The sequence below is a fragment of the Lepisosteus platostomus genome, chromosome 6 (genome assembly GCF_059453375.1).
Source record: "Lepisosteus platostomus isolate fLepPlt1 chromosome 6, fLepPlt1.hap1, whole genome shotgun sequence".
NCBI lineage: Eukaryota > Metazoa > Chordata > Actinopteri > Semionotiformes > Lepisosteidae > Lepisosteus > Lepisosteus platostomus.
In genome coordinates, this window is record NC_142616.1 from 9,535,208 (window position 1) to 9,546,392 (window position 11,185).

The 11,185-nt window shown below is 55.2% G+C and overlaps 1 protein-coding gene across 1 annotated transcript in view; it reads left to right on the forward strand.

Annotated features, from left to right (window-relative positions):
• The window catches only part of ndrg2 (NDRG family member 2), a 29,597-nt gene extending 21,842 nt beyond the window's left edge, over positions 1-7,755 (forward strand). Inside the window, exons 11-16 of the mRNA XM_088634102.1 lie at positions 1,060-1,101; positions 1,806-1,857; positions 1,979-2,026; positions 2,226-2,261; positions 2,365-2,416; positions 3,000-7,755. Coding sequence (XP_088490228.1) covers positions 1,060-1,101; positions 1,806-1,857; positions 1,979-2,026; positions 2,226-2,261; positions 2,365-2,416; positions 3,000-3,169 — 400 coding nt within the window. The 3' untranslated portion in view covers positions 3,170-7,755. The remainder of the gene's footprint in view (positions 1-1,059; positions 1,102-1,805; positions 1,858-1,978; positions 2,027-2,225; positions 2,262-2,364; positions 2,417-2,999) is intronic.
• Positions 7,756-11,185: the final 3,430 nt, after the last annotated feature.

The window sequence follows — 11,185 nt, forward strand, 5'->3', positions numbered from 1 at the left end:
ATTTCACGACTGCAGCTGCTGAATCTCGCTGCCTTTTCTGTCCTAGAGGGCGTCAAATTATACGACCAGCAATCGCAGGCGGTGACTCATTACACGATTCCCCTCACGACTTTTCATCACGGTTCCGAATCTCGCGCTGCGCCGCAAAAGTCCCGCGAGGTCGCCTCGTTTTGGCAGCCTATCCACGTGGAGCACCCCGGAATAAGAGGGGGAGCCCCGCACAACAGTAAACACGCAACAGACACCAAACGACAAATACGAAACATCGAACAGACATCTGTGCCGGCCCCGAAGATAGCCGAGCCTCTCCCCCCATCCAAGTCCAGAGATCCCTGTTGGCGTGATTATTCCATTCAATTCAATTTCTTTTTATATAGCGCCTTTCACAACAAGGTTGCCCCAAGGCGCTTGACAACGATTACAGTGTTGCCAAAGCACGTCGAGTCAATACAGCGTGTACAGACGAATACGTCGCAGTACAGCCCAGAACACTCGCTTCCCCTCTGTCCTCCGCAACTGTCGCAGACACGAGAGCCCGCCCCTACGACCCGCGAGTTCGGTCTTGGAGTTCGGGTCGAGGAGAGTCGTAGGGGCTATTAAGAGCTGGGGGTGCGGTAACGAGCACCCTGCCACACTCTCCCCGCCTCGCTGCGATTTTCTTCCAATGATGTCAATGAAAATCCTAGGAAAAGTCGTGCAGCGTGACGCCGGCCTAATCCATACCGGACGGGCCTGTGAGACATCGGGGGATCTTGGGAAATGGGGACATTGAAGCTTAATATTTACTATTCAGTTGCAGGGCCAGTCAGGTGAGGATCAGTTTAGCAATTGCAGCCAAAAGTGAAACACGAGTCGGATCGGAGATCCGTTAATGGGCTCGGCAGGAGGAGGCCTGCTAATGTCCGCTCCCAGAACGCACTGCACACTAACGTGTCCGTTCGGACCTGACCTGCTGATCTTAAGGTTTGGATCAGAGCTCTGCGCTGCGGTCCTCACCCCCTAGTAACGCAGAATCTTGCTCTCTCTCTCTCTCTCTCTCTCCCTCCCGCCCTGGGGCAGTCGTCGAGACCTGGACATTGAACGTAGCTCCAACACTCTGAAGTAAGTGGCCTTGCTCCTGACGTTTGTGGCTGTTTGGTCGCTTTGCGTTTTCGCCCGTGTTTGTGTCTCCGTCTCTTCTCCACTGGCTCTTTCTAGTCTCATCCCCAGTAGCCTCTCTCTCAAATTCAAGTCCGAAGATCCTTGTTCGCATGATTACAGTGTTGCCAAAGCATTTAGAGTCAATACAGTGTGTACAGACAAATACTTCACAGTACGTTACATACAGCATACAACACATAGAGCACAGAAGCAGAGACAGAACTGCACTTGTCTGCTGTCTAATGTTATACTGCACTGTGGATTTGAGGATTATAGTAGGATTGGGAGCTGTTCCCATTCTGTCAGTAATAGGAATTCTGGGATTAGATTTGGAAGAGTGTTTGTCTAATCCTCAGATTCTCTCAGTGCAGTAGACAGTGCAGTTCTGTCTCTGCTTCTCTCCCTGGCAGTGGGAGCACAGCCTGTCCTCTCTGGACAGCAAGGTCTGTGTCCAGGCTGTGGTCTCTGAGCCTGTCCTCTCTGGGCAGCCAGGTCTGCTTGTGTCCACTTTCTGTGTCCAGGCTGTGGTCACTGAGCCTGTCCTCTCTAGCCAGCCAGGTCTGCTTGTGTCCAGTTTCTGTGTCCAGGGTGTGGTCACTGGCCCTGTCCATCAGTGTTCATCAGAGTCTGTGTCTCACCCTAGTCTCTGTCTGTGTCTTCTCCAGGTGTCCGGTGATGCTGGTGGTGGGAGACCAGTCACCCCACGAGGACACGGTGGTGAGTAGTATTCGTGATCTGCCCTGGTCTCTGCCCCGTCCTTCGCGTGTCCTCCCCGTGGTGAGATCCGCGGTTCTGGTGCGCTGGTTTCACCAGGTGCAATTCCTCTTGTGTCCACCAGGTGGACTGCAACAGCAAGCTGGATCCCACGCAGACCTCTTTCCTGAAGGTGAACAGAGCCGGAACGTCCGCAATTCTGTACCCCGTCCTCCCTTGCACCCTGACACCCCAGACTCCAATCCCCCCTAGACCTCCAGTCCCCTGACCCCCCTGACCCCCCTGTGCTCGCTGCTCCCTCGTGCTGTCCCATAACCCCCCGCGCCCCGCTCCAGACGCTTGTTCGCTGACGCTCTTGTCCTCTCTCTCAGATGGCGGACGGAGGCGGACTCCCCCAGCTCACTCAGGTAAGGCCGCTGGCAGAGAGAGGCCTGTGCGCGTTTGTGTTTTGAAAGGCGTCCAAGGTACGGAGAGAGTGACCTGCCCTCTCCCCCGGCTTTGTCTCCGCAGCCCAGCAAGCTGACGGAGGCCTTCAAGTACTTCATCCAGGGCATGGGCTACAGTAAGTCTCTCCAGCCCCGTCTGCTCGCTCGCTCGAGGCAGGGCTCCAGGAACCAGAGGATTAACCAGTCTGTGTCTCTCTCTCCTCTCTCCCCCTTCTCCTTTCCACTCTTCATCTCTTCCGTTGTCCCCTCTTCCTCATTCCGCTGTCCCCTTCCGGCTCCCCGCCCTGACATTCTCCTCTGTCCTTGTCTTTCTCCTTCCTCCCATCCTGTTTCTTCTTCTCCTGTCTCTCTCTCCTCTCTCTCTCCTGTCTGTCTCTCTCTCCTCTCTCACTCGTCTCTCAATCCTGTCTCTCTCTCCCGTTTCTCCTCTCTCATCTCTCCCGTCCCTCTCTCCCCTATCTCTTCTCTCTCTCTCCTCTCTCTCCCCATCTCTCTCTCCCGTCCCTCTCTCTCCCCTATCTCTCCTCTCTTTCTCTCCTCTCTCCCCTGTCCCCCTCTGTCTCTCCTCTCCCTCCCCTGTCCCTCTCTCCTCTCCCTCCCCTGTCCCTCTCTCCTCTCCCTCCCCTGTCCCTCTCTCCTCTCTCCTCTCTCTCCTCTCCCTCCCCTGTCCCTCTCTCCTCTCTCTGTCCTGTCTCTTAGTGGCCTCATCCTGCATGACCCGGCTGTCTCGCTCGCGCACCGCCTCTCTCTCCAGCTCCTACTCCCTGGACGGGACGCGCTCCCGCTCCCGGACCCTGTCTCAGGGCAGCGAGGCCGGCCAGGTGCCCCCCTCCCCCTCCCCGTCCCAGACCATGGAGGTGTCCTGTTAGAGGGGGTGCGGTGAGAGACACACCCCTCCCCACCCCCACCCCCACCCCCTCCCCCTCCTCGCTCCCCCAGCCCCCTCCACCCACCCCGACACTGCCCCTGCCCCTGCCTGACCGGCTTAGCGCTTCATGGCCAGCTGACCTTCCACACTACCGCACCGCCGCTCAGCCAGCGGAGAGGACGGCGCCCCTGCTGGCTTGCCCCGGAACGGCGCCTGCGCGGCAGGAAGACGGGGGAACGCCTGTAGGAGTGGGGGCCGTGGGGTCGGTCATCTCCCGCTGGTCTCCCCCGTAATCCGCGATTCATGGGCACCTCAGAACTGGCCCCGTGTGCTGGATAAACTGTTGCGGGCAGCGATGGGTGGGGGGGGCAGAGAGGTGGTGGTGAGAGGGGGTTCAGTGCTAACGATGTGCAGGAGATCCAGCTTCGCCTGCAGGGAGGGCTTTTCTCTTGACCCCGAGTGGCGCTGCACCCCCGCTGCCAGCCTGTGGGCAGGGCCCTGGCAGACGATGGTGAAATCTCAGTCCAGGCCTGACGGGGTCTCCTTGCCCGATGTTATTTTCCCAGCAGCAGCTGCAGACACAGTGAACACGCCCGTCTCAGCGACTTCGAGCAGCCCAGGGCCCAGAGCGAGTCGGGGTGACACTGGAGAGACTGGGGTTTCTGGGGGAGAGAGTCGGGGTGACACTGGAGAGACTGGGGTTTCTGGGTGAGAGAGTCGGGGTGACACTGGAGAGACCGGGGGTTTCTGGGTGAGAGAATCAGGGTGACACTGGACAGTCCGGGGGCTCTGGGTGAGAGTTGGGGTGACACTGGACAGTCCGGGGGCTCTGGGTGAGAGTTGGGGTTAGGGTTAGGTTAGGGGGGATTCTCACTTTCAAGAGAAAATGTGTCTCAGAAGTTTAAAGGGCGTTGTTGCTAGAGCCAGATCTTCTGCACAGCGTTATCCAGTACAGACCCTTACAGCTCTTAAAAACGTTTCAGTGAGGCATTTTAGATTTTTTTAATAATAGTAATAATAATAATACAAATAAAGTAACAATGTATTTGCTACATCTTAAGGTGTTTTCAAAGGTCTGGGCCTCGATCGTAACTATGGGATTTCCATTAATCACGGGATTAACAGTGAACCTCTCTTCTTTGCTGAGTGTTTCTCCCTAGACACAGGTGAAAAAGGGATTAATTGTTCTCGCTACTTTTATTATTATTACTATTACTGATAACTTTACTAGTCGACTTTCCTTTGATTTTGAAATCAAACGTCTGGAAAAATGGTTTTGTGATTTCCTTTTTTTCCCCATGGATTTTAACCTTCTGAGGATGTGGGTATATATTTATATATATTTATAAATATATAAATATGCGTATGTATACATACTGTCGTTCTTTGGTTTTGTTTTTTTTTATTTGTGTTTGTTTGTTTGTTCCCTGGCCTGAAAGGTGACACCTTCTGTTCTTTTTGGCTCGAAAATGACGGCTCCTCCGTCTTCCTCTCCTGCCTTTTTAATTTGGAGTCTTCTCCTTCATAGTGACATCACGATGGCCGTGACATCAAATCAAAGAATCGGTGATTTTTGGGGGGTCAGAGGGGATGCAGGAGGGAATCGGGGGGGGGTCTTAGAGAGGGTGTGGTGGGGATAAATTATTAATACTTGCATTCATATTTCTTCTCGTTGTAGAAAAAAAAAACAAAGCCCGAAGTGAACCAAACCAGTGCTTCCATTCTTTTAGGTGAATTCTCACCCTGACCAGCAGGTGTCGCTGTGTGCCGTAGACTGTGGGGCTCTTCGATGTCGTGTTGACCGGTGCTCTCCACAGGGGTCCCCCCCCAACCCCCAGATCGAACCCTGAGCCCTGCAGGACCCACTCTAGGCCGCTGCCGAGTTACGGCACGTGCGTCTCTCCCAAAGTCCGGCTAATCCGTGCGGCTTGGGTGATGTTGCCGAGCCGCCGTGCTGCAGAGCGGCCCCAGGGGTGTTGATCGCATTATAGGGGGGCTGGTTGAGGTACCCCCCCCCTCTGGATCCCCGATCTCATGCCAAGGAAAGGCGGCGAGCGACAGGGGAGGAGGAAGACGAAGATGACGAAGAAGGGAGCGGCAGGTGTAAGAAGACAGCCGGGGCTAGGCCGGAGCTCGTCTCGGATCTGCAGGTGACGGACGACGACGACGATGATGAAGATGCCGGTGATGATGGCAGAGTCCGAGGAACTACAACAGGGGCTGACGGTCATCCCGTCGACTGATGGACTGTCGGAGCTTGCTGGGAGGTGTCGAGTGGGTGGTGTTTTCCGGGCAAGAGTTCCACCACAAGGCTGGTGTCGGTCGGCGAGCCCGTGCTTCCTGTGTCGCTCCCGCCCAAGAACGCCCACGGCAGCCGCAGGCCATCGGATCGGTGTCCGCGTTCTTCGAAGACGCAGAAGAGGAGCGTTGAAACTGGGTGAAGAACCGCCAACCCTGAGCCAGTGATGATGATGATGATGATGATGATGATGATCAGTGCAGTCATCAGCACGAAGCCCCGTACTCTGATCCCTGGGGGGAGCACTGGTCTGTGTGTGTGTGTGAGAGTGTGAGATCGGGGGGGAGTGGGGTAGCTGAGAGGAATCTGTAGCAGTGTAGCAGTGTGTAGCTTGCCGTTGTCCTGTCTCGGTCCTGTACGTCCGTCACCACCCCGCCTCCCCTCCCTACTTCCCACATCCCTACTTCCTACATCTGGGAGAGGCCGGACCGATCGAAACTCTCCACAACCACAACATCGGGGCGCACTGGCGTCGAGTCCCCAGGGAAGGGGGGGAGGGGGGGGCTCGTCCCCGTCAGTAACGCGGCCAGGGCCTGGACCCTGAAGACGGGGCAGTGCCGAGAGTGTCCGCAGGATTTCGCTTATTTCCCCTGCTGCTGGCTGGGTTTGTCCCCTGCGCCCACACTCCCGGCGGACCCCATTGGGGATTTGGATTCTCCGGTCAACCTGGCGTGTTTCATCGTCAGCGGGGCATTCGTTCCGCTCGCCGAAGCAGGTCGGCCCCACCGAGACCGGACTCTCGTTCGCCGCGGTGGCCGGCCGGAGTCGATCCGCAGAGCACGAAGCCGAGAGCAGAGGAAGCGGCCGGCGGGTTCCAGGTTTAGGTGGCGGAACCGGACAGTCGCGTGAGCCGCCCGTGGCGAACGGGCTTGACCGCGTGCCGATCGGTTATCCCCGAGATCTGGTAGACGCCGAGAGGGCCCGTTGGAAGTTGACGGCGAGTTCCAGGCCGAGTTTGATTTCTGTCCTCCTACCGATGGGTCGGCAGGTTTGGTTGGTCATCAGTTGGTTTGCTGCGCTCCTGAAGGCCACGCCTGGATGGGGAACATCGTTGGAAGTAGAGGAGGTGCCGAATCCCTTAATAGCTCCCGTATATTCTGTCTCCATGGTAAATACTGTGGTCTATGCCCCCTGTGTCTGGTTACGTGACTTAAAATGTATTGCCAGCAGCTATATCACCCTGCAGCTCACAGCTGGCAGCCCCACTGGAGCTCAGCAGGTATGAGCCTGGTCAGTACCTGGATGGGAGGCTCCTGGGCAAGCTAAGGATGCTGCTGGAAGAGGTGTTAGTGGGGCCAGCAGGGGGCGCTCACCCTGCAGTCTGTGTGGGTCCTAATGCCCCAGAATAGTGATAGGGACACTATACTGTAAAATGGCTAAGTCCTTCGGATGAGATGTAACACTGTGACATTAAAAATCCCAGGGTGTTTCTCGAAAAGAGTAGGGGTGTTACCCCGGTGTCCTGACCGAATGTCTCCCTGGTCTTTACCCATCATGGCCTCCTAATAACCCCCATCTCTGAACTGGCCTCACCACTCTGTTTTCCTCCCCACTGAGAGCTGGTGTGTGGTGAGAGTACTGGAGCATCATCCAGGTGGGGCTGCACACTGGTGGTGGTAGTGGGATTCCCCATTAGCGCTCTGAGTGGAGTGTCCAGGAAAGTGCTATATAAGTGTAAGCAATTATTATTAAATCGCAGGTCGTTTTCTCTGTCCTCGTCTTTGTCGCCTGTGAACTGACTCCGGCAGCTCACCACTGCCAACGGCCGTCGGATCGGCGGGCGGGAGGTTGTCCGACTTAAATCGGCATCAAGCAAATCCACTCTCATCCCCGACTGGCTCTCTTGCGAGATGGGTTTTAAAGGGACTCGAAGGGTCAGGGAATCGGTGAAATCGGGAAGCCAGAATGTCGCAGTGAGTCAGATCCGTTCCGAAGGTCTCCGTTTTGAATCCCCCAGGAAAAGTGGGAAAAGGGAGCGAGGGAGAGGTGTTTGTGTGTGGACGACTATGTGTCTCTATGTTTTATTTTCTTTTTTGGGGGGGGTTCAAAGTGACTTTCCGTGTCCATCTGCTCTCGTTTGTCTCCGACGGCATGTTTCCTAGAGATCAGCGTGCTCGTCCTCGTGTAACTTTTAGCTTTTAGCAGTGTGAGGAGAAAAAAAACCTAGAATAATGACAAACAATCAAACTTGACTGACTGTGTGACTAATTCTTCTGTGTAACCATAAGGAAACAACGATAGAAAAAGAGAAATGGTTAAAAAAATACCAATAAAAGCTGAGAAAAGCCCTTCCTTGTCTGTGGTTTTTGCGTGAGCTGGGGAGCTGTGCGTGAGCACACGCGGGGCCTGGGGTCTGGCGCTGTGGACTTCCTGCGGGAGAAAGCAGGAAGAGGACTGGGAGCTGAAGATACCAAGATGCCCCAGCAGGAGAGAGGAGCGGTGACAGGAGCAGTACCCCAGCAGGGCAGAGGAGTAGAGAGAGGAGCAGTACCCCAGCAGGAGAGAGGAATGGTGACAGGAGCAGTACCCCAGCAGGACAGGAATAGTGACAAGAGCAGTATCCCAGCAGGGCAGAGGAGTAGTACCCCAGCAGGAAAGAGGAGTAGTGACAGGAGCAGTACCCCAGCAGGAGAGAGGAGTAGTACCCCAGCAGGAGTGAGGAGTAGTGACAGGAGCAGTACCCCAGCAGGACAGGAATAGTGACAGGAGCAGTACCCCCAGCAGGGCAGAGGAGTAGAGAGAGGAGTAGTGACAGGAGCAGTACCCCAGCAGGAGTGAGGAGTAGTGACAGGAGCAGTACCCCAGCAGGACAGGAGTAGTGACAGGAGCAGTACCCCAGCAGGACAGGAGTAGTGACAAGAGCAGTATCCCAGCAGGGCAGAGGAGTAGAGAGAGGAGCAGTACCCCAGCAGCAGTGAGGAGTCGTGAGAGGAGCAGTGACAGGAGCTCTCGTACGTGACGGCAGTGTTATCAGGAGAATAGCTCCTTGCCAGAGGCCTAGTTTCCCGTTGCCGCTGGAAACGTGCGGGCAGTGATGTCCCTGTCCTCACTCGAGTCCCTGTCGCATTGTTCCTTTGTTCCGCCCTCCACGCCCCCTTGCTATTTTTAGCTGGCCTGCCTGAACACGCTGCCTGGCTGGGCTCCCGCTGGCCCCAGGTTTCGGGTCAGAGTGCAGGGTCAGCCATTTATACAGCACCCCTGGAGCACCTGGGGTTAAGGGCCTTGCGCAGGGGCCCCATGGAGTAGGATTCCTCTGCCGGCCGCGGGACTTGAACCGGCAGCCTTCCAGCCACAGGCGCAGATCCTGGGCCACAGAGCCACCACTCTGCCTAAAGAGCCTCCTGTCCTGACTGGAGGACCTCAACTAGGTGCACAACATGCCTGGGCAGATTGTTCCACACTCCCACCGCTCTTTGTGTAAAGTACTCTTGAACTGGGTTTCCAGTTTTAAGCAGGAGGCATGGTGGTTAAGGAGGTAGCGGTACTGCCTTTGCAAATCCCCGGGTAATTCAGTTTCTCAGCCTTCTAAAACCACCCTGTCTGGCTTAACTGATGTTTCCAAGCTATGTCTGTTATGGGGGGTGGGTGGGGACGGGAGTACCCCACATTCCAGAGACAGGTCAAGAAATAAGAGGCTTTCAGATGTTTCCTTGGCTGGATCAATGAGTGAAAAAAACCAATACAAAAGACCAGCCCCCTCCGATTCCCACCCTTCAATTCTGTTCAAACTCTGACGTATCGCTCTCCCTTTTGGATGGCTCTGGTGACCCCTGGAACGAGTTCACCCAGCACGTGGACAGAAGGAAACGTCCGATTCCGCTAGCCCGTCCGTTTCTGACTCGAGGGGGAACATGCCGAGTCACGACAGCTTCACGTCATCGAGTGAAATTGTCCCCTTTACGTCAGCGGCTCGGCCTGTTAATTACTGGCCCCAGCGCAGATAATTATAGCCTCTTCCCCCTTCCCCTGGCCGTGTTTGTTTCTGCACTGCCTGGACCCGATCGCTCACCAGCCGCACCGGTGAGGCTTTCTCTCGGGAGCGAGACGGGTCCGAGTTCTTCAACTAAAAGATCCCGGCGCTTTATTTTTTGGGGGGCACGATAATTCTTGGGCCCGGGCGATTTGGACTCTCGCTTTCACTCGCGTTTCCCTCTGGCTTCCGAAACTTCAAAACTGGTGTCCCGGGAAACACCCGATCCTGCGTTCCGAGTGGAGGAGTCTCCCGCAGTCCCTGTCTGGGGGAGCTGATGTTTTAGACAGATAGATACTTTATTGATCCCGTGAGGGAAATTGCAGTGCAACAGCAGCTTAACACACACAACACAGCACAGTGTAACGAATTATATAATAATATAATAGTAATAGTACAATACATACAATACAATACAAGAGTTACTCACAGTCCGGACACAAGGGGGTTTTTAGACAAGGGGGGAGAGTCGGGTTACTCTCAGACCTCCCGTATCACCTGTGTGTGTTTCTATAAATAGGGGATCTCCGGCCCTGGTCCTGGCAAATCCCGGTCCAACAGGTTTTTCAGGTCACCAAGTTCTAAAGCCCTTCCGTTTGCATTAACAAGGCAGGTGATGTGGTAGATGAAGCAGTTTAGAGGTTGTTTGTAGCGGTAGGAATGTCCTCCAGCTCTTAAGGGGTCCCCATGTTTAAAGCTCTTGGTAAATGGGTTCATACTTTCCCAGGCTTCAGAACTGATGGACCTTAGGGGGACCCGTAAATTGGGGTGAGTCTGGGGTGTTTCAGCGCAGAGCAAAATGCTAACCCTAACCCTACCTGGGGTGTCAACTGAGCATTTCCGCGATTTATACCTGAGCATCTCTGGCCATCGGAGTTTGACATGTTCCCCAAATCAAAAAGTATGAGTGGGAAACAATCAAGACCATTGATCAAAGCTCAGTCCTGGTCCTGGAGGGGTCAGTGTGTCTTCAGCAGGACATTCCAGTCCCAGTCCTGGAGGGGTCAGTGTGTCTGCAGCAGGGCTGTCCAGTCCCGGTCCTGGAGGGGTCAGTCAGTGTGTCTGCAGCAGGGCTGTCCAGTCCCGGTCCAGTTTCGTTTCGAACGAATTTCGGAGAGCGCCCCTCTGTTCACCAAAATGTCACACTGATGTTAGGCCTGGGGCCCGAGCCAGGAGGGGAGTACGGCTCAGTGAGAGGGCTTTCCTGGGGATAGGACTGGGCCAGGACGATGGGGATCAGGGTCCGAGCCAGGGTGTGGGTTTAGTTATGATGAGGGAGAAGGTAATGGCTGGGATCTCTGTAAAGAGTTGTAGGGGCAGTGTGAGAAGAGATTCGATTTTGGGGGGCAGTAGGGTTAGAACAAGTTCAAGCAGGGAGCCGCGTCGGCGTGCGTAGCTGCAAAGGAGCAGGTAAAGGCTCGTTCCCTGCTGAAAGGGAAAGAAAAGAGACAACGTTTTGGCCCTGCAGCCTCCTTCAGGTGCCAACAAGTGTGAGGGCTGGGGTACGCTCCGGGCAGGCACCCCGATTGGTACGTCACAGGAGGAGGTGACTCTTCTTCCCAGTTCACTGAGGTACAGCTTTGCTACACAAAAATTAGGGAGCTGCTAATACATCTGTGGGCAAAGGAGGAGTATCGACAACATCTGGTAATATTTCACCGTTTTTCAAATTGCTGGAAAATATTTGAGTGGGCCAAACAAGCAAACTGGAGGGGTGCCAGACCCATCTTGGACCAGGATTGGGGGGT